At 40.4% G+C, this 23,962-nt stretch overlaps 1 protein-coding gene and 1 long non-coding RNA gene across 3 annotated transcripts in view; one reads left to right on the forward strand and one right to left on the reverse strand.

The window, feature by feature from the left end:
- LOC122557342 (neuronal migration protein doublecortin-like) overlaps nucleotides 1-23,962 on the reverse strand; it is a 171,107-nt gene that overhangs the window by 22,990 nt on the left and 124,155 nt on the right. For both annotated transcript variants that reach the window (XM_043704948.2, XM_043704949.2), the window contains exon 4: nucleotides 6,962-7,064. In XM_043704948.2, the coding sequence (XP_043560883.1) occupies nucleotides 6,962-7,064 (103 nt within the window). The remainder of the gene's footprint in view (nucleotides 1-6,961; nucleotides 7,065-23,962) is intronic.
- On the forward strand, nucleotides 1,760-23,243 carry LOC148148775 (uncharacterized). Its single transcript, XR_015758633.1, has 3 exons — nucleotides 1,760-1,832; nucleotides 2,326-2,435; nucleotides 23,184-23,243. It is a non-coding gene; the product is annotated as an uncharacterized LOC148148775 (long non-coding RNA).

Genomic DNA, 23,962 nt, shown 5'->3' on the forward strand with positions numbered 1-23,962 from the left:
TCAAAGTTTGCATTTCAAAAATTTAGTTTATTGCTTAGAACACTTCATTGGTGTCATGGAGATTAGATTTATTGAATAATGTTTTCTCCACAAGGCTGTACTATTGTCCAGAATTAATTAAGATTTAGTTTACTGAACTCCCCATGCCTTGTGTACCATGTAACTTATTTTCTTTAATTCACTCATGGGATGTGGGTGGCTCTAACCAATAGCATTTATTGGTTATCCCTAATTACCTAGAGGGCATTTAAGAGTCAACCACATTGCTGCGGGTCTGGAGTCATATATAAGCCAGATCAAGTAAGAATAGCAGATTTCCTTCCCTAAAGGAGATTAGCAAACCAGATGGGTTTTTTCAATAATCAACAATGGTTTGTTTCATCCTAATTACCTAGAGGGCATTTAAGAGTCAACCACATTGCTGCGGGTCTGGAGTCATATATAAGCCAGATCAAGTAAGAATAGCAGATTTCCTTCCCTAAAGGAGATTAGCAAACCAGATGGGTTTTTTCAATAATCAACAATGGTTTGTTTCATGGTCAACATTAGACTGGTCTTTTATTGAATTCAAATCCCACCAACTGCTGTGGCAGGGTTTGAACCCAGGTCCCTGGAACTTCAAGGTGGCACTGTACTCCTATTAGTTAGCAAAGCAATTAAAATATAACATATCAGGGTTTATAACAATGTAGACGCGTTCTGTTCTATAACTTATTCCATCGGGTCCTTTACAGCAAATCTTTTCTCACAGTCAAGACAAAAATATGGAAATAATTCAATTTCCATAGATTAACTGCAAATTCAGAAATGGCTGAACTGGTTTCCCTAGCAGGTTAATCATTTATTTTAAAAGTCAACACTTTCATTGGCATTTTATAAAGTGCCAGTCACTCTAAAAAAAAATGAATTTTCCCTCAACAATATTCTTTCATTTATAGCAAGTAGACACTTCAGTTTCCTTGCTTCCTGCACTCTCATTTCCTTTGACATATGGGCCTTTTAGGTTAACAACAATATTCTGGACTAGTGCTGAGTCCAGTACATAACTTCTAGTGTTGTATACAGCAGACCATTAAAACAAATTATAGTCACATATTAAATCTGCAACAGATGCAATGGGGCATTCAAAACTAAATTGAAGTTCTGAATGCTGGTCTATTGAGTATAGGTGCTCTATCGCATAAGATTTTACAGTAAAAATGTAATTGTAAATTTGTGTCTTACTCAGTTATACTTTCAATAAAAGGCGATCTAAACCAAATTATGTAACTTCTTATTGCACTTAGTTAACATTGATCTCTTCTGACGTATTTCACATTAAATCATCAACAATAAGATAAGGCTTTTATCCTAAGAATTGTGGGTGGTTGATGTCACAACTTTCAATGCAAAGTCATGTTTGTTGGATTAATTTAAATGGAAAAAACTATTTGAGAAATCAGTCACTAATTAATAGAAGAACTTTTTTCTACTTCTCATATCTTGCACATTTTGGAATTGTATAGAATCTCTAAATTATCTTTGCAGATATGAAAAATGATTTCACTGTAGCTGATCAGTAAACATAGTTTTGTACTTCAGGGAGAAACTGGATGCCTCATTGCAACTTGTCTTATTCCTAGTTAAAAATCACACAACACCAGGTTATAGTCCAACAGGTTTAATTGGACTATAACCTGGTGTTGTGTGATTTTTAACTTTGTACATCCCAGTCCAACACCGGCATCTCCGAATCATGTCTTATTCCTGTACTGGTTAGGTTTAACCACCCAGTTCTGTTAACTACTGTATGGGGCTTGTGAACACAGTAACTCTGTAAGAAAATGAAACAGGTGAACTAACAATGTTACATTACATAGCCTACTTGGAATTTAAGTATTAAAAGGAAATTGAGGATTACATAATGAATGACTTCATGTCATGGTGACACTTGTTCCGTAGTAAATAAAGGGTTAAAGATACTTCAGTTCATAGTGTCTAGAAGTACGACAAGTAATTCTTTAAGAATTTCAGAACAGTCCAGTAATGTTTGACTGGAGATTTCCTCCCTATGACATTACCACAAGTGTGAGAAGTCCCATTTTACTTTGGGTTGCCACAGTTCCAAGAAAATTCCAGCCATTTGCTTTTACATAAGCTGCAAAAATCAAATTTATAACAATTCCAGCAGAACAGTTCTTCTTACTTAACAGTTTAAATTAAAATAATAGTGTCATCATAGTATTCTATAATATGAGAATAATCATTTAATTTTCCACTCTGTTGACAATGATGTTTTAGGAGCATAAATGATATTTTTATTGTCCAATTTGCCTCCTGTTTTAGAGGAACTCAATGAAATAGGGACAACTGAATTGGGAAATGGAGCAACTGTATTGAGAGATCTTAAAGTCAGCAACCTCCTGTGACAACTGTTCTCTTCTCCACTACTGAAGGTACTAAGTCTTGGCTCACTGTCTTTACCACACAGTTATGTTTTACGTGTGAATCTATACTGCATGCCATCTGATATTGGAGAACATCATAGGCGTAACCTCTAATTTGTGAACTTTTCAGGAAGATTTGCTAGGCAACAAGGTCTGTATCTAGGTTGATTTCAACACTCACCACTGCTGACAACCCATAGCCGAGGGTGCTAGGGCAAAAGACAGTGCTATCCCCAAAATGTTTCTACCTAACATGTCAATGGGGGAGGTTGCAAGTTATTCTGATCCCATTCAGATGTAATTTGCAAATGAAATATGGTTGGCCCAATTTCTATTTCTGACTTGGCTGTCTCATTTGTAGAAATGACCTTCTGTTTATCTGAAGAGCAGATATTTGTGGGTAAGGACTGATGCTAATGTACTCACTGTTGACTAAAAAACAGAGATTATCCACCATAGCTCAAAACCTGAAAGATACTGCTTCAAGTGAAAATGAGAGAGTGGAGGAGGGAAAGTCCACCAGATCTTCCAGCAATCAGGTAGCTGATTGGCTGCTGGAGAGCTTTTTAATCTGAAATAGAACCAGGATGAGGATCTCCCTGCCACCTCAATAGCCAGAGGTGGGAGCGTTGGTGGTGGTCAGGGCGAGAGTGCATAGGGAGATCTGAAGCAAGCTAAAGAGAGTGACTTTGAGTAGCCCCCTCACTGTTATAGCTCCACTCACTGCATGCTGCACAGACTATGACAGCCCTTGCCCCAGCACTGGTTAACCAGTTGTTTGATTAGCTCTTTCTTCCCCAGCCTTCCACTGAAATGATTGAGCCCAATTCTGAACAGGCCCTCATATGGTCATTAATTGAATGCTTGGGTGCCTCAGATGTCAACAGGGTGTCAAAATGGAAATTCAGCCTTTCTATTCAGAACCTATTTTGGTCAAAAGGCTGGAAAGTTACAAGGTTCTGGTCTGCCAAAAACCCACCTCTAGGTCTGGAAGATTCCACCCATTGTATCATTTTTCCAGTATCAGAAAAAGTTCCATTTGCAAAAACAAATATATCTTTTACCTAAAGTTGATATAAACTGACAACTACCAATAAACACATTGAGAATAACTGAAAATGAAGGTCAGATTTTTGCCCTGAATAAGTGGGTATATTTTGGATGAGTTAAGCAAGGAGCATGAGTGTAAGATTCGCCCATTGCACCAAAGGTCCGATAGATTTAAAGACAGAAGAATTGGAAATAAAAACCACTATATTTATATGAAATAAATATAGATGTAAATGGAACTTTAAGCAATTGCATTCACTGTGATAACTGTCATAAAGATCTGTAGCAGCATTCTGCAAAGTAGCATTTATGAAACATTCATTACTTCTAAAAATTCCTTGATGTGATTAGAATTGCCAAGTCCGAAGCTTAAAAACATGTAATGCATTATGGCTGGAGTAAAGGATCATGATTTCTGCTTTCTTATATACTAGAACAATGAAGGTCTGTAAGCCAAAGAAGACACTGAAACGTGTAACCAAAGAGTATTTATTTAACTCTTGTTAAACAAAGTTATTAACAGATCATTGAAAAATTGAAAACAAACATAAAAGTGAGGGACAAGTCTCCCAACCCCTAACTATAGACTCCCAAATTGGAAACATCATCAGTTGCAAGCTATGGGAGACAGAAGACAGATGGGAGGCTCACTTGTTCTGGACCTGATTCCCATGGTCCCTTTCCTTAAGCATCAAACCTTCTTTTGTGTGTGGCGGAATTGCTTTCTTCCTAAATGAAACAGAAGGATGAGGATATCAGGAAGCAGCAAGCCCTTGAGAGCTGGAGATCATAATATTTTTAAAAAACTAACAAACAGGTTGTGTGGTGAATGTAGGACGTTCATAAAACAAAATCTGCTTGACAACATATGAACATGAGGAGGTAAGAAAACAATGGTACTTCAGTCCAGTCTTCACAGAGATTGGCTTGTTCATCCATTAATCAGCTCAACTGGTTTTCCACTTAAGAAAAACTTCAGGGAAATGAATATTAAAAGCAAGAATAAAATATTATAATATCTCAAATATCAGTGGGGCTGATATCATTGATTCACCTAGTCAACCTGTGAAAGTCAACAGCTTGAAAAAGTTCAAGCTTAGGTAACTTTAATGAAATTTCACATGCTGAATGGTGTGTTAATGTTGAAGTAGGAGATTAAATATCGGTTGAAGGTTTTCATGGTGAGGGCAATAACATCAAGACGACAAATCTATGATCACACCAATGTTCCCTCTAAGCTATGCGGCTGTGTGCATAGCTTCCACAAGGGTGATTAGCATCAGCATGTCCATCGCGGCACCGACTTCTGGTTCCAGAAACCATCGTCACAAATGGACTGCAGAGGCCTGCACAGCCGGAAAGGAAACTTAGAGGGAACACCACGTAATTAGTAGCTCTGAAAAGAACAATTATTACCTTAAAAGATTTCCTCAGACAAGGTGATAGGCCTCAGCATTATCGTCAAATGCGTTCAATTCAATAACCACTACATCCAAACACAATTCTAAACTTACCTCAGCCACCACTCACTGGTATATTAGATATATTAATGGGGTGCCATTGGAGTTTGGTGGGAGTGTGAACCAATGTGTGAACTCAAAAGATCTTTTGAGAGTACCAGTGCAGACTCACAGGCAGAGTCAATGTTTCTGAAACATCGAATGGAAAGTGTTCCTGCAGTAATAGGACACCCACCACCTGAAGAACAGAATGGTCACACAAACTCTGAGATGCTTGGTTACTCTGTAGTACTATCCACTGGCCCCTGCTAGAATGCAAAAATATGGACGCTGGAACCTTGAAGATCCTAAAGTTTGAATTTACTGGTTATCCTTCAATGTCAGGATGCAAGTGAATAAAGAGCATTTCAGCAAGGCAATAGGATTTGTTCATCCAAAGACCAGTGTCATCAATGGAAAAAAGTAGTTTCAGAGAAATATCAGTTGACAAAGCATACATTTGATTACTGATTAGGTGGGTGGACAAGCTCATTGAAAGCATCACATTTGTATTGTTTTTGAACATGGCACCATGCGATGTAACCTACTCGCTCCAAAGTTGAATGCAGATTTATTATTGAAGGTTAAATCAATTTTGAGGCGGTGTGTTATAATGAAATGACTGCAGGATGCTTAATGTGCAGGCAGATGAATGCAGAAAACTAAAATGATGTTTTTTAACTTGTTGTGTCAAGACTCAAGATACCTTCAACACTATGAAGGATATCTGAAGAGAAAAGGATGCACTGTTATATTTCCCTGAAATCATTGGAGAGGAAAAATCTATCAAGGTTCATAATTTGCAGGAAACTTTACATATTGAGATTAATTTCCAAAGGAGGTAGTATAGAGATGACAGGTGCAGTGGTGGTAGTGGTGGGGAGGTGAGAAGGTTGGGGCAAGAGGTGAACTAAACCCATATCATAAGATAAATGAAAGACCAAGTCCTCCAGAAAAAGTCCTTATTTCACGATTAGATTACTGATTAGAACTTACAATGCCAAAGTTGTCTGCCAAGAACATCTGTCAACAATTACAAAATTAGGGTAAAACTAAAGAACAATGCAAAAACATGGCAGTGATCCAAGAGAGCAAATGGCAGAAAGGTGCAATGATTAGACAACAGAGCCAATTGGCCAAACTCATGATTTAAATGAATTGGTATGAATTCTGAACTACAAAACGAACATTTAAACACGTAGAAGTTATCAATCATTTAAGGAGTAATACTTACTGGATCAATTTCACAGCATTTGCACTCGACGCTAAAGAATGTGAGTTGAGCCAGACATTCATTTTTCCATCTTCAGACAAGTTGGTCTGCATTGTCTAGGTCAGCAGTGAGAGGACTTCAGACATTTTAAAAAGTGCGAAATAAAAGGTGGCCACTGGCAGAAGGCATGGTGAGGTGGAAAAGTGCAAACATGCAAAGCTCACTGATTTCACATCAGAAGAGATGACAACATGACTTTTTAAGCTTCCGACTGGCTTATTCTAGATACTCGCTGAATTTTTCATCAAGTAAGGATACAGAATCATGTTTTCATGACAGCGGTCAAGGCCCTAAAAACAGAATTTATTGGGCAAGGGTACTCTTCTCCAATTCATTTCTGCTACTTTTGTTTAATTCTTGACGACTTAAATTGAATTAAACGTCTATACTCAAATATACTGTCTCAATGACAAATCAACTATTTTCTTGCCAAATATAGCACGGATTAATTGGAGGGTGAATATGATGCTTCCAGTATCCGAATGGCTTAACACTACTGTCTAGCTAAAATGGCTAATTTATGCAGAATTCAACAATATTTTCCTCAGAACAGTAATGTCCCATATTTGCTAGAACCTATCTCACTTCTGGTGATCTGGTTCACTCCCCTAAGTGAAACATTTGACTTAACTATTTGGAGTTGGATTCAAACTGCCAAAGGATTGGCATTGTATTGTGCGATAGCTATAATCTTAATCCATGCAAATACTTACCATTTTCATCCAGTGAAAAGTCATCTTGGGCATATCGGAACTTTTCTGGGCCACAAGCAATGAACACATCATCATCCCCAAAAAAGTCTTGTAGGCATGACACCTGCAGAAACCAAACATTAAAACATTTTTTTAAAAGGAACAAGAAAGAAAATCACGTGCTCTAGGTGTACTCCTTTCACAGACAATACACAAATTACTCAATCATGTTCTTAAATTCAAATTCCTGAAAAGAGGTCATATAAGTACTTATGAGCCACAGAAGTAAATTGAAAGAAAATGTTAATATTTGTCAACCTTTGGCCAATCCTGACCAGCCTAATTCCAAACGAGAAGATGATTAACACAGAACAGATTTGTTTCTGCAGTCTATTATTTGAACAGAGATACAGAAAAGCCTCTGAGTTGTCAGTTTTAAGAATTAGGGGGTGGCATGGTGGCTCAGTGGTTAGCACTACTGCCTCACAACACCAGGGTTCCCGGGTTCGATTCCTGCCTCGGGCAACTGTCTGTGTGGAGTTTAAACATTTTCCCTGTGTTTGCGTGGGTTTACTCCCGCAATCCAAAGATGTGCAGATTAGGTGAATTGGCTATGCTAAATTGTCCATAGTACATTAGTCAGGGATCAATGTAGGGGAACAGGTCTGGGTGGGCTACTCTTCAGAGGGTCGGTGTGGACTTGTTGTGCCGAAGGGCCTGTTTTCACACTGTAGGGAATCTAAAAAAAATTGTGGCATCTGCGTTTGTTGAGCAAGAGAAACAAGCCAGTTCTGAAATAGTTGTACTGAACTCAAAATGCTAACTCTATTTCTCTCACAGATAGTGCCAGACCTGCTGAGGTTCTTCAGAACTCTGTGTTTTAATTTCAGATTTCCAGCATCCACAGTATTTTACTTTTCACTGCCAATGAAGGTGCTTAAGTGCAATTAATACTCAAGTACTTCTGCTGGTACAGACTTAACAGTGGGCGGGGAACTTGGTAAGTGGTGAGCCCAGCAAATAAACTCTGTCAAAGTTGTGTCAGGTCTCCTATTGGGATCTGTCATTCAAGGGCATCCAGTGTCTGATTGGGAGGAGATGGGAGAGAAGGGGGGACCATAGACAGCTGTACCTTCTGCTCTCGCTGCCCATGTCCATGGGCATCCTAGGCCTTCAGTGGGTATGGTACTGTCATTAACTAGACAGCCTCCCAGTACTGTAATATAATGATGCTGATCAATAAAGAGTTGCCAGCCATTCGCGGACAGACAGGAATGGCCAACCATTACTTAATTAAATGCCCGACTGGCACTTCCCAATAAGAGATGGCAAAGCGTTCTTACCAACTGACCAACCAATGATGAATCAGAGAGACCCCCATCACAACCATTAAATTCTGCCCCAGCCTCTCTTCCAACAAGTACAACTAGTTTGCATTTAGTTATTAAGATTTGCTGATTCAATGGCAAAAATGATACTTAAATCATCTTTGTTTTGAAAAAGGGCAGAATTGACCCCTGACTTCCACTAACCGACACACTCAAGTCTTGCCATATTTTCCAGTTATAGATGGGTTATCGAACATCGAAGCAATTACACATTATTCATTGGAAATTCAGGAACAGGTAATGATTACCAATGTGCCAAACTTTGATTTAAATATTCTAATTATAGTATCAGTACATCAAAAGCTAATTTTAGAAAACAGAAGATCAAGCTGATTCCTAGATTAAACATCTAAAGAATGGAATATAATTGAGCCAATGTATCGGCAGATGGCCAATTTTGAAATACATTAAAGGAGTTGTTCAAGGAGAGAAATATTCCCAATGCTAATGAGTAAAAACAGAACTGAAAGGAAACAGAATTGTGGTTAAGATATCAAATCCCACAAGGCTATGGGTGTGAGTCAGAGAGACACAGTTAAAACAAAATGGAAAGAAGGAAGATTGTGTCCAATCTGATGCTTTTATGGTAGTATTATTTCAAACATTTAAATTGGGGCCGCGATTTAAATTTTACATCTCAGGATTGGAAAAGGCAGCAGTGGAAGAAGACAGAAGATGGAGCGGCACATGACAAATACCTTTTATTGATCTCCTGGTGAGATCCCTCTGCTCCCCCTAAAAGCTAGTGTAGGACTACTTGTTTCAACCACAGATTGTATAGCATCAGCAAAATGAGCGGAATCAACTTAACATGAAAATAAATCTTTTCAATACCATTACATTACATTTACACACCCTCCATCAATTCATTTCCCCAATAGATAACCCATTATGCAAATCATGTATATAATTATATTAAATTTACCACGACCCATTAGACTGTGATTTCCATCCCATTCTCCACCACATGTGTCTGACTTTACAAATGCAGGTAGCCTGGTTGCTTCACACTTTGCTCAGAATGCCCATGTTCAGACTTGGATGAATGGTAGGTTTTCTTGCTTGAGGTCTGGTACCCTCATACTAACCAATGGATCATTTCTTCACCAGAGGATCCTTTATCACTTGGATAAAGTTTGTCGAGATTGTCACTCTTTACAGACATTATTCTTGGTCCATTACTTTATCTCCTGGATTTCCTTTCTGGAAGACTGCTATTCTGTTGAAAGAGATACTTTCTTCCCTGTAGTCCTGGACTTTTGGATTAGGTAATCATTTTCTAATTGGAAGAGACAGTCTTTTTTTTGCAGTAATCAAGAATAGGCAGTTTCTCCTTATTGACTGTGTCCTGGAGCAGAGGACAGTGCTCTGGCTCCCATGGAGTTAGATGCATTCCATCACCTTTGGAGTTGTTGATCAGGCTGAATACTTTAAGTTTCCCATTGAAGTTGTTTGTTTGGTGATGTCAACTTTTTCAGATTCCGAACTGATTTCTGAAAAAAATCCATCCCTAAGTATCAGTTTTAGTTAGTTTCATGGAATGTTTCTCTCTGTGAGGCCAACTGTGTTTTCTCACAATATCTTCCCAAACCCACCTCATTGTCTTCGCATCACAAATACCCCGATGGCACCAGCTCATTCTATTCCCTCACCCACCGTAGGCTGAGGTTCTCATAACATCTGGGACATCCCAGAATTCCTGACACTGGCGCAATACTCAAAACACAGTTGTGCTCCATATCAAAAGCTGGGAAAACCCAGAGCTTGTTCATACCATTTGTCTCAGACATGTCAAAGGAAAACTGATATTCCACTTTGCAAATGGGGACCTAAGAAGTCGTGGTGGATGGGGGGCGGGCTGCAGAGGAGGACCAGCGTCTTATCCCAGCACCGTTAGAGGTCAATCCATCAACGTGGTCTGAGGTTGCTACCCAGGTCACCAAAGCAGGAAGAAGGTCAATGACCGTCTCCATTCTGCCATCACCTTCTCTCTGCTACTGCACCCATCAAGCGTATGCACTTGACCAAGGCTCATGCACTTGACCAAGGCTCATGCACTTGACCAAGCCTCATCACTAGTGCATGCAACGTCTTCCCTTATTCACTCTCATGCCCACCTACTAAACCTCCCCCACTCATGGCCTCTGCATTTTCTAATCACATACTCAGGACAACTCATCACCCTTCCTCCACCTTCAGCAACACATACAGCTGTGCCAGCTACTTTCATCCCACCCAATCCCTCTCGATGTGAAGACAGCTCAAAATAAGGAGCTGAGAACTGGGATAAATGTTGAAGAATGTTGGTAAGGGATGATATTCAGTCCCTTGCATGGGGGGACCTAGAATCAGGGGATGTTAAGTCAGTATGGATAGAGCTGAGAAATTCTAAGGATAGAAAGACCCTCTTGGGAGTTATCTACAGGCCCCCAAACAGTAGTATGGATGTAGGGTGTAAGTTGAATAAGGAGCTGAAATTGGCTTGTTGCAAAGATGTTACTACAGTTGTTATGGGGGATTTCAACATGCAGGTAGACTGGGAGAATCAGGATGGTATTGGACCACAAGAAAGAGACTTTGTGGACTTTCAGAAAGCCTTTGATAAAGTCTCACATAGGAGGTTAGTGAGCAAAATTAGGGCACATGGTATTGGGGGCAAAGTACTGATTTGGATTGAAAATTGGTTGGCTGACAGTGAAGAAGGCATTTGGTATGCTTTCCTTTATTGGTCAGAGTATTGAGTACAGGAGTTGGGAGGTCATGTTGCGGCTGTACAGGACATTGGTTAGGCCACTGTTGGAATATTGCGTGCAATTCTGGTCTCCTTCCTATTGGAAAGATGTTGTGAAACTTGAAAGGGTTCAGAGGAGATTTACAAGGATGTTGCCAGAGTTGGAGGATCTGAGCTACAGGGAGAGGCTGAACAGGCTGGGGCTGTTTTCCCTGGAATGTCGGAGGCTAAGGGGTGACCTTATAGAGGTTTACAAAATTATGAGGGGCCTGGATTGGATAAATAGGCAAAGTCTTTTCCCTGGGGTTGGGGAGTCCAGAACTAGAGGGCATAGGTTTAGGGTGAGAGGGGAAAGATATAAAAGAGACCTAAGGGGCAACTTTTTCATGCAGAGGGTGGTACGTGTATGGAATGAGCTGCCAGAGGATGTGGTGGAGGCTGGTATAATTGCAACATTTAAGAGGCATTTGGATGGGTATATGAATAGAAAAGGTTTGGAGGGATATGGCAGCTGGCTGCCAGGTGCTGGCAGGTGGGACTAGATTGGGTTTGGATATCTGGTCGGCATGGATGGGTTGAACCGAAAGGCCTGTTTCCATGCTGTACATCTCTATGACTCTATGACTCTATGACAGGAAACAAAGAGTAGTGATAAACGGCTCCCTTTCGGAATGGCAAATGGTGACCAGCAAGGATCGGTGCTGGGACTGCAGCTTTTTACAATATATATTAATGATATAGAAGATGGTAATAATAGTAACATTAGCAAATTTGCTGATGATACAAAGCTGGGTGGCAGGGTGAAATGTGAGGAAGATGTTAGGAGATTACAGGGTGACCTGGACAGGTTAGGTGAGTGGACAGATGCATGGCAGATGCAGTTTAATGTGGATAAATGTATGGTTATCCACTTTGGTGGCAAAAACAGGAAGGCAGATTACGACCTAAATGGAGTCAAGTTAGGTAAAGGGGCAGTACAAAGAGATCTGGGTATTCTTGTACACCAGTCAATGAAGGCAAGCATGCAGGTACAGCAGGTAGTGAAGAAAGCTAATAGCATGCTGGCCTTCATAACAAGAGGGATCGAGTATAGAAGCAAAGAGGTTCTTCTGCAGCTGTACAGGGTCCTGGTGAGACCGCACGTGGAATATTGTGTGCAGTTCTGGTCTCCAAATTTGAGAAAAGACACTCTGGCTATTGAGGGAATGCAGCGTAGGTTCACGAGGTCAATTCCTGGAATGGCGGGACTATCTTATGTTGAAAGATTGGAGCGACTGGGCTTGTATACACTTGAGTTTAGAAGACTGAGAGGGGATCTGATTGAGACGCATAAGATTATTAAAGGATTGGACACTCTGGAGGCAGGAAATATATTTCCGCTGATGGGTGAGTCCCGAACCAGAGGACACAGCTTAAAAATACGGGGTAGACCATTTAGGACAGAGATGAGGAGAAACTTCTTCACCCAGAGAGTGGTGGGTGTGTGGAATGCTCTGCCCCAGAAGGCAGTGGAGGCCCAGTCTCTGGATTCATTTAAGAAAGAGTTGGATAGAGCTCTCAAGGATAGTGGAATCAAGGATTATGGAGATAAGGCAGGAACAGGATACTGATTGAGGATGATCAGCCATGATCATATTGAATGGTGGTGCAGGCTCAAAGGGCAGAATGGCCTACTCCTGCACCTATTGTCTATTGTCTATTGTATCTGACATTCAGCTCTTTATATCCCCTACCATGAAAAGGATCCTGGGCCTGATCCAGGAGAACCATAGCCATTCATGTGGTGATGTCATAGTCCCCATGTCCTGGAATCTAAGTAAGAAGCACTGTCCATCACTCTCTTCCACTCTCAGGGTCAATCTGTAGGTGGTTGTACAGTTTGATGCAGCTATTGCCCATTCCGTTACACTACTCCAGTGACTTGGAGATGTCTGTTGTAGGCAGTCCATGTCTCAGGGCAATATATGAGAGCGTTCCTATTACTGACACAGTGAATGCATTCTTACCATGCCTGAACGTCTTTCTCTTTTGTTTCCTGCACGTAAAAGTAATATCTGCACACAGTCTCGATGGTCAAGAGGTCCTGCAAGAGATCTTCTCTGCTTCTGAAGGAGCTTCAAATCTCTCAGAGGATGCACTGGCAAGGAGGCCTCCTGCACCCTCCAGCAGCTCAGATACCATTACCTCAGTGGGCATTTTTGTTAGGTTAGGAGTCAGGAGCACAAGCTAGTGAGTGCACCACTGCCACATTTCTGGTGATGGTCATGGAAGAAATGCCCCAGGTTACTGGCACTCCAAAGACTGCTGGAGACCAGGAATCTGCTCAGCCCCAGGCAGGAGATGACCCCATATTGCCATCTATTAATAACTGCTTTCAAATGTGCAAGACATCACAGGGGCAGCAGGCAGGTTTGTCAACAGCACTGAGCAAAATGACTTGGAAGTTACAGAACTCCATCAACATGCTTGCACCAAGCTGCCTCTTGCATGCGAGCACTGGCTACCTCAACAGACAGATTGAAGCCTCCATGGCAATGAGGTCCAGCACACTCAGTATCTGCTGAATATCCACACAGACCTGCATCCTATCATGCTGGCCATTGGTGCCGAATACCAATGCAAGGCAACAGGGGTACAAGGGACCTTAACTTCAAAGGCAGGGTGGTGCTAATACTCTAGACTGTTCTATTTTAGAAGACAGTGGATGGAAAATTTGCACCAGTCAAGATTGTGAACTTCCTCTGTGTTGACATTGAGAAGCACCTCTCTTACATCAACATATTTGATCTGGTTCAATTCTTCCTTCTGTTTGGCTTTGGGCATGTATCTGCAAAGGCTAATCTACTGTTGCTTCTTGACTTGTTGGACAATAACAGTTTGCTCATGGACAAGTGTTGGACAGTTATTTGTTTCTGGATCAATCGTTCTCTGGGAAGGTGTCAATTTCCTCCAACTCCTCTGATGAATTTAAGGTCAAGACATATAAGCAGACCCAAAGTGAAGTTAATTGATTGTACACACATTCTCAACTCTCTTTTATGTGTTTCGCTGCAGTGTAACTAATAATAGTCCAATGCTTCTGACACAGTTATTTCATCTGTGCCATATAGTCCTAAGTCTATATGCTGCGCTTTCTAGCTCTTCATCCATTGCAATTGGTCTGATAGGACAGTAATACTTGCTTCTATATCAGGCAGAAAATTCTTAGGACTCTTAGGATTCTTAGGGAGCTCTCTCTCTCATTAGATTCTTCTGAATTAGTTTGTTCCACTGTGAATGCCTTGAGGAGATTCTCCAATGGAGGCATCTCAACAAATCGCAACAATCTTTTCTAATGGTGGTGTGTTGCAATAGTGGGCAACCATTAATATTTCTCTGTTCTGAAGTTTTGAATTACTTCTGCACACCTCTGGAGGTGATCTACAGTTTTAATATAGCATTGTTTAAATTGGCCAGATACTGTCTACATCTGTGAGCTCTTGTTGTCCTCCAGTGCTAAAATTGACTTTTGGCATCTGCTGTTCAGCCTGTTCTGTGTAGACTTGTCATTTTTCTTTCTGGAGTGACTATACCTTATAAAATTAATACACTCTTATGGCCTCTTGAGGTAATGTTAGTCTTCTCCCATTCAGGATCTGTTTATGACCCTTTCTGTTTCTGCTGACAGCACAAGTTAAATAGCTTTCTCAAACATTAAAACTTCCTTGGATTGTAAGAAATCTGACCAAGATTTATCAAGAATTCCATCCAAAGTTCTGTCTCTTGTGAATTCTGATTTCAAAGCTCCACATTCACAGTAGAGCAGGAGAGGTCATTCATGAAAGTATCTATGGATTCTCTTGGAGGTTGAACTCTTCTGTGAAATCTTGCTCATTCAACAATTTTATGTGTTCTTAAATTAAAGCAATTATCAAAGGTTTTTAGGATATCTTCAAAAGTGTTTGTCCTCACTGTAATACTTTGACCATTAGTAACATTATCACAATTGGACCTGCAAAACACAATAGGCAAAAGTGAGGATTGCAGATGCTGGAAACCAGAGTTTAGATCAGAGTGGTGCTGAAAAAGCACAGCAGGTCAGGAGCATCCGAGGAGCTAGAAAATCGACGTTTCGGGCAAAAGCCCTTCATCAGGAATAGAGGCAGGTAGCCTCCAGGGTGGAGAGATAAATGGGGGTGGCGGGCTGGGGAGAAGGCAGCAAAGAATACAATAGGTGAATGGGGGTGGGGACGGAGGTGATAGGTCAGAGGGGAGGGTGGGGGAAGGTAGCAAAGAGTACAATAGGTGAATGGGGTGGGGATGGAGGTGATAGGTCAGAGGGGAGGGTAGGGGAAGGTACCCAAGAGTACAATAGGTGAATGGAGGTGGGGATGAAGGTGATAGGTCAGAGAGGAGGGTGGAGCGGATAGGTGGGAAGGAAGATTGGCAGGTAGGACAGGTCATGAGGATGGTGCTGAGCTGGAAGGTTGGAACTGAGGTAAGGTGGGGGGAGGGGAAATGAGGAAACTGGTGAAGTCCACATTGATGCCCTGGGGTTGAAGTGTTCCAAGGTGGAAGATGAGGCGTTCTTTTTCCAGGCGTCGAGTTGTGAGGGAGTGGCGGTGGAGGAGGCCCAGGACCTGCATGTCGTTGGCAGAGTGAGAGGGGGAGTTGAAATGTTGGGCCACGGGGCGGTGGGGTTGATTAGTACGGGTGTCCCGGAGATGTTCCCTGAAGCGCTCTGCGAGGAGGCGTCCAGTCTCCCCAATGTAGAGGAGGCCACAATGGGAGCAACTCTCTGCAGAACATAATAGTCTATTCATTTGCTCAGTTTCTATCTTGAGTCTGGATTTTTGACAAGAAGAAGATCATCTCGACTGTTATGAAAATGCCAGAAGTAGTTGGTAATTCCAAGTCCTGTTCCTGAACCCATCTCTCATGTATTGGAGGGATAGGATTGTGGTGGGTTGTGCATATACAGTTCCTGGAAGCAGATAGTCATTTCAATCAAATTCTAGGTTACCGACACCAAGGGATCCAGAGTGTGGAGTTCAGACCAGGTAAGTGCAGGTCTCTTCTCTATACATATCTTTTGGATAGCAAAGGTGCACCCTGAGAACTGAAGTATGTCTGTTGGCATGGTTCCAGAACATTGGGGCGTCAGGGAACCTTTGGTGGGGGTATCATGGATCTTTTGATGGAGAAGAATGTGGTCAAGATGCTCACAGGAACTTTTAATTCTGCAGAAGTTTGTAAAAGGTGTATAAATGCTTGAAACTGCCCAACTTGTCAAGGCATGTTTAGAAGTTCCAACAAGACTTGACCTGTTAAGAACTGCCAAGTATCAAAGTTGGATTTTACAAATACGAGTGCTTTTCTCAATACTCTGTAGTTTGAAATATGTTATAAGTAATTGAACTATTTCTTTTCACCTTGTGCGAACCTCCACCATTATGTGGTGCCAGGTAAGTGTTTTTGAGGTTGCTTGCCACCAATCGTTCTTTATCTTGGATCTATCTGGTGAGTAATTGTAAAGGATACACCACCATAGATCACCTATAGAACAGGAATAAAAGCAAAATATTGCAGATGTTGAAATCTGAAATAAAAACAGAAAAGTCTGGAGAAACACAGTAGGGTTGCTAGAATCTGTGGAGAGCCAAACAGAGTTAATGTTTCAAATCCAAGCATTCCAAAGAAGAGTCATATTGGACTCGAAATGCTAACCCTATTTCTCTCTCCACAGATCATGCAGACCTGTGGAGTTTCTCCAGCATTTTCTGTTTTTAACAACCAAAGAGGCACCGCTCTTGGATAACAAGATACCATGTCAGCAAAACATATAAATATATTTGATCATGTATAACTTTTACGGCCTTAGGGAGCTGATACAAGTACATCTGCTCCCTCCAAAAGCTAGAGTAGAACTTGCAGCCATCACCCACAGACTGAGAGGCACTACTAGAATGGGACAAAATGTTCCATTAACATTGTAATCTTCAGAATTACAATTTTACACAACACATGCTTCTCCTTAAGTATCTGGACCCTTGAAACTGGACACAAATGCTCCATTTTTCAGTATCCATAATCTTGTTACCTGGTTGTGTTAGCACCAGGGACCAGAGTATTTTTTTTTATTTAGCAGCCTTGGAGGAATGGTAGACAATTCATTCAGAACAAAATGAAAATTAAATATTCTTTCCGGTTGTACAATAATCTCAGCAGAATGCCTCAGAAGTGTCAAAATATGTAAATTAATTACAAGTTGCTCTTCAAATTACAGCCAATACAAAAATCTGTATCAATTTTATGCAAATAAGAATAAAAGCATCAGGCACAAGGAGGAACTCAATTTAATGCAGTTTAGTTCTGCAGTGCAATACGACATAAATGAAAAGCTGTAACAGGGAATTAATTTGCATATTAATGTACTCAAATAACAGATGAGGAATTTGTCTGGAAGCATGAGCTAGTGATATCATTCGTTACAAGAATCTCAATATGTGTGATTGGAAATTCAAGGAGGCAAGTCACCTCAATGGTAATGATGATCACGAAGGTGTGTACAAGTGTTAGTGTAAGCTGGAAGTAAATGACATAAATGACCCAGAGGATGGAACACGAAAAAGACAATTCAACAAATTAATGCTGTTTCCACATAGTCAGCTCACCAATAATTCTCATAGAATCATCTAGTACAGAAAAAGCCTTTGGTCCATCAAGTCTGCACACCAGTAATGTAATACTCCCATCTCCCGTCCCACTTTCCCACACTCAGCTCATAGCCTTGAATGGCATGAGACTTCAAATGCTTTTTAAAGGTTGTGAGATTTTCTGCCACAATTACCCTCCCAGGCAACGCATTCCACACTCCCACCAGGCTACTCTTCAAATCCCCTCTAAACCTCTCGCCTTCTATTTTTAAAATTGTGCCCCCTTATTACTGGCCTTCAATTCTACTCAAAAGCACACTGAGCCTCCAGAACCATATTAAACATTTCCCTGACTCCATACGATTCAGTACTAGTTCAAGAAAAATCATTTAGGATTTTCAAACTTATTTATTTGCAAAGAATGCAAAGGCCTAAAATGAGTTTTGACTCCCTTGCATTTCACACAACAGACAACAGCATGATCGATTCCTAACAATACATTTTGACCCATATCACTTGGTCTCTTCTGGTTGAGTCTTAATGCTTCAATGGAAAGTTCTGTGTGAAAACAAGTTTAGTCATCAGGGCCTCTTAAAAATCTTTACTATCCTCTTCTTGTTGCTGCCCCTTCAAAGAAAGGAAGGGTTTGTATTTACACAGAATTTTCATGGAAACGTAGGAGCAGCAGGCCATTTAGCCCCTTATTCACAACACCCCAGTGACACACATCCAGTGAGATCAAACATTACCAATAACATCATATAACATAAATTCAAATTGAAACTCTTACTGCAATAATAAAGAGAATTTGATCACAAAGATGAATCATCACTATGTGCAATATCCGCAATGTGTTTGTAATTTGTATTGATAATCATACTCTGCACACATTTACAATTTCAATAGAATAACCATACAAAATAAATCTTCAAAGGTACATTTACAAAATCCTGACAGACTGCGTTTAAGTAACCTTGAGGTTATTACAAGTCACGAACTCTGGTGTGAAAGATGTCAGTGTAAAGCATTATCCCCAGCTTTATATTGACATTTAATGTTGGATAAGACTTAGAACAAGGAAAGAAAGCTATTGGAAAGAAAGCTGTTACTTTTGATATGTTTTGGTTGCAGGATTCATATTATTCATCAAAATCCCCATTGTGCACATAATGACAAATTATGCACTTTGCAAAAATATTTTTCCAATATTTTAAGCTGGCTTACTTTTAGTTGTTTGACATTTGGTGGATAATAGTTATGATTGCGAAAAATTAAATGAATAATTGTTTTGCAATGCATTAGTACTCAGTCCTTAGAAAAGTATTTTGGCATGGCAAGTGAAAATAGACATCTTCTAAACTGACCTCCCCTAAACTACAAAGAGCACAGGTTGAAGGAATATCCAATAAAAATATGAAAGCTATTTATTGAGAATTGCACTGTGGATGTGATTTCATATGTTTACCTCTTATTTAAAGAAACTACAAGGCTTTCTCAAAATGTCTTCAGAATTCAGCATTCTTGCTTTATCAGGCAGCATTTCTTGGTCATTGTGGGCCAGGAATAGGATTTCTGGATGCTGATGATGGCACGATTGGCTGACGAGCCAGTTTGTTGGCAATATCTCACCCTGGATCATCTTCAGAATGACACAATTGCTTGCATTTCATGCATAGCAGTTACAGTAAATTGATTAAGAGGTCAATTGATGCCATTGATCAAAGGCTGACTAAAATCTTCCAGTCTCCCTATAGGCCTCCTGTTGCACTAAGAGCATGCCAGCTTCTTATAGGCAGCCTATCGCTGTTAGACTCGGTTGGGGTGGGGGGTGGGGGAGTTCACTCCAAAATGTCTTCCCCTTCAATAACCTGGCCACTGTTAATAAAAGCTTTGATGCTGAAGGGTTATATCTCCACATGATTGAGTCAAGGAGCTTTACCCATTATTTATTTAAAATATTTTGCAAGAGCTGAGAGGGGACCTAAAAATGAAGGATACCTTTCTCTCCTTCACTATAATAGCAAGGTCCTTCAGTGCTGAGAGCTTTATATTTGGTTCTCCAACTTAATTGGATAGCAATCCTGCTCCCTAGCCATTGATTGACAATTCTGCAAAACTAACTTTCCATTGGTGCTTCTGTCACAAATGGAAAATCTTGCACCACAGTAAAGAAGTTTCTTCATTTTCCTCAGTTCTGTTCATTACAGATCAATCTCATTCACTGCATTAAACTAAAGTCTGATTTGCTGGAGAAAACACACTTGAAGCCTTTCGTCTCATACTCATCAGGACAGCTGCAAGAATACCAAATTACAAAGGGAATAACAATTTATACTGCATGAGAAAAATGTGTTGATTGGTTGGCAAGCTGGCTGTGATTAGCTGAAACATTGCAACCGAGTCCCTTTTCCAAACAAATAGCATCCTCAAACTTTGTACCCTCAGTCAAAATTCTGGTAGTAAACAAAAGCAGATACACCAAAACTATGTGTTAATATTTTGGATCAAAAATTTGGATTGGTGTTAAGGAATAGAAAAGAAGAGTGAGACACAGACTGTAGGAATGGATCAGAATGTCTTGCCCTTTCACATTTGTGGAAATCTTTCTTTCTCTCTTAATCAGCCATTGCTTGAAGAATGCAAGGAATTCTAAAACACAATATGAAGATGAACTCAATTTCTAATCCTCTTTGCCAAAAAGGAAAGCAGCTGATTATGACCAGGATTTAAGATACAGCATTAAAATCTGAACTATTCTTGAAAAAAATTACCTCTCTATAAATAATAAGGTATCAGTACAGATAGCCATAATTTTCAGTGCAATCTACAACAAAAGCTAAATCATATTACAGCATTTAAGAAAGTCCAAACTGCAAATTATTTTTGAGAATACAGGTCGAAAATCTAAGAGAAATTTAACATGGCATCACGGTGCCAGAGATGCCACTGAAGGCATTTTGACAAAACATCCACTAAAGCATTGAATCAAGCAAAGTGTCTTTGCTACTGTTTAACCATAATTGATGTGTTATTTGAGCAACGTAGCAGTTAATTATGCACTGAGGTTGGCAGCATCGAGCCACATCTTGAAAAACCAACTCGTGAACTCAATTTTTCCTCCATCGTACCATCTGCTAACAATAAGCATATCTGACAGACATTAGACCATATGTGTAAATACAAAACTTGGAATAATATTTTAAGGACTGTCAACATTGAAGTGTAGCTGTTTAGACATTCCATGAGTATATGCACTGAACGGGTCACCTGGCTGCATACACGTATAAATTGTATGGCCTCATGGCACTGGAAAAGCACAGCAGGTCAGGCAGGGTCCGAGAAACAGGACAATTGATGTTTCGGGCATAAGCCTTCATCAAGAATGTGGTAATCTTCTTTCACAAAGGTAACAACCATTATTGAACATATTGCCATGGCTGTCAGTCTCCAGATACCCACTATTCATTTACCATGGGATTATTGTCAACCTTAGCATGCCCCAGCTTAGGAAGAAGAAAAGTGAGCAAGAATTTCCACTTTTTCTTGCTGTACTCATTTTCCTTGTCACTCATGGGGACATTGGAACATGGGTGTTGCTGGCTGGGCCAGCACTTGTTGCCTGTCCCTAGTTGCCCTTGAGAAGGTGGGAGGGAGCTGCCTACTTACACTGCAGTCCACGTACTGCAAGTACCACCCCCCACCAATGCTATTGGAGGAGAGAATTTCAGGATGTTGGTCAAGTGACAGTGATGGTATATTTCATCAGGATGGTGAGTGGCTTGGAGGGGAACTTGCAGGCAGTGGTGTTCCCATGTAACTGCTACCCTCGTCCTTCCAGATGGAAGTGGTCATGGGTTTGGAAGATGCTGTCTAAGGATCTTTTGCAAATATCTATAGTGTGTCTTGTAGAAAGTAGACAATGCTCTTCTGAGCATCGATGGTAGAGCGACTCAATATTTATGGATGTGTTGCCAATCAAGTGGTCTGCTTTATCCTGGATGGTGTCATGACCCTGCTGTCCAAAGGCATAACTGGTTAGTGATTGAGCAAAACGGCTAGTCAGTGTGATGCCTTATGCTGCCAAGTAGCCTGATTACACTTATAAGCAAGCTTCATTCAAAACCAAAGCCATTGGGGCAAGTATCGAAGGTTAACTACTGTCAACAAAGGTGTAAAACTCTTTTAGGGGAAGAGAAGAATGGAATTATGTGCCTGTAATACATAATACAACTCTAACACATCAGCTAGATTACTACCTTTGTGATCATTCCTAACCAGCCTCTCTTCTCTCTACCATTTTCATCAGATACATTATGAAAACTATTGGAAGCAGTTGAAGGCTGTCATTCTATCCAGAAAGTCAAAAAACATTTAAAAACCATTCAGAACGCAGTCTAACTATATCCAAAGTATTTGATTATTGTACATCTCCTGCATCCACCTTGGCAGTGGAAATGGGAAACGGATATTTCTAACTAACTACCCTGCAGCATTCTGGTTCCTGTCATTGCCTATTCAGCTGTAATTAACTAACATCTGTTTCCCATTTCAATTCCATGTAATGCAGACACACACACACAGGCACAACCACATCACGTGTACAACTGGACTTTAATCCAGACCCTTTCTGTTATATTCAGTGGCATCTGTGAAATAATTCCACAAATGTTATCTTTCATTGCAAAAGAAGTGGAATGTAAAAGTATGGAAGATCAGCTACAGTTATACAGAACATTGTGAAACCATATCTGGAGTACTGTATAAAGTTTTGGTCTCCTTATGTAAAAAGAGGATGTAACTACATTCGAAGCAGCAGAGAGAAGGTTCACTTGACTGATTTCTGGGATGAAATGTTATCTTATGAGGAAAGTATTGACAACTTGGGCCTGTATCCACTGGCCTTGAGAAGAATAAGGAGTACTCACAGTGAAAAACAAGACCATAAGGGGACCTGACAGGGTGAATGCTGAGCTGTAGCTTCCATTATGGGAGAGGTTAGAACTAGGGAGCAGCATTTAAAAATAGGCATTTCCCATAGAAATCAGAGATGAGACAAGTATTTTCTTTCCTTTCCGAAATCATTAATTTGTGGAAATCTCTTTCAAAGAGTGGTAAAGGTTGTGCCATTAAATATATTTAAGGTTGAGTTCGAGAGACTGACAACTGAGTCAACGATTATAGGGAGCAGACAGGAGAACACAGCTGAGACCACAATCAGAACAGCAATAAATGATCTTATCGAATGATAGTTCAGGTCTGACAGACAACAGGGCCTACTCCTACTCTTATTTATATATTTGCACATTCATTTTTGCAAAAAAAGGACATTGAGCTTTTTATTATGTCATAATCCAATATCATGCATAACTATTTAGAAGGGGAATTTTTAATTGTTTTTTTCTTACATCATAACTTTGTAAAAGCTTTCCATTTGCATTTTATTTCCCAATTAAAAGTAAACACTGTTCTCTTTCCCCTTTCCTTTGCAGACCCTCTCAGGAATCTGACAATAAAGACAATGCTGCCTGGTGAATAACACTTGTCTTCAGATTATTTAAGCACTTTCTAATATTTTATTAGTCTAAAAGAAGAAGTAGTACTAGGAGGCAATTCAGCTACAAAGCACATCACAATTAAGCCCCTTTTTTTCCCTTCACTGGACACATGATCATTTTGTTTCAAGGTCACCAAGTTGTTATCAGAAGCACAAACCCTGAGCTGTTGTAGTTGTAGTCAATGAGAAAGTTGTAGTCAATGGTCGTATTCTGCTGCTCATTAACATAGAGCTGACACAACGGCCTATACACTCAGCAGCATAATGTCTGTTTTTCAGATGGTAAGCAACTTGCTAAGGCACCAACGTGACAACGAGGGTTGTGCACATGCTTTTGGCTGGATAACGCTAATGACTCCAGCTGCAGAACATACCTACAACAAGAGCCACAACGAGAAACATTATGCAACAAACAATTGCTTTAGCCAATATTTCCACTATCTGGACAACACTAGAGTTTTTTTTTGCACTAACCTCCTAAGCAGCTATTCAATCTGTGCTCTCAGCTCCTGAAATTCCATTGAGGATGTTTCAGATGATCTTGAAGGATGTCCTGGAGTACCCCTGGACATGGAGGCTTCACAGGCAGACTGCAGTAAACAGGGGCAGTTAACTAAGTGACACCAGCAAGGAACAGCAAGGAAGGGTAGGTGGAAGCTTGCATGCAGTTATCTCAAGGGCATTAGGTGCCTCATCCACAGAGCCAAGGTCACT

Source organism: Chiloscyllium plagiosum, unplaced genomic scaffold, assembly GCF_037043375.1.
Source record: "Chiloscyllium plagiosum isolate Xiang-an unplaced genomic scaffold, Cpla_swu_hap1 HiC_scaffold_11, whole genome shotgun sequence".
NCBI classification, from domain to species: domain Eukaryota; kingdom Metazoa; phylum Chordata; class Chondrichthyes; order Orectolobiformes; family Hemiscylliidae; genus Chiloscyllium; species Chiloscyllium plagiosum.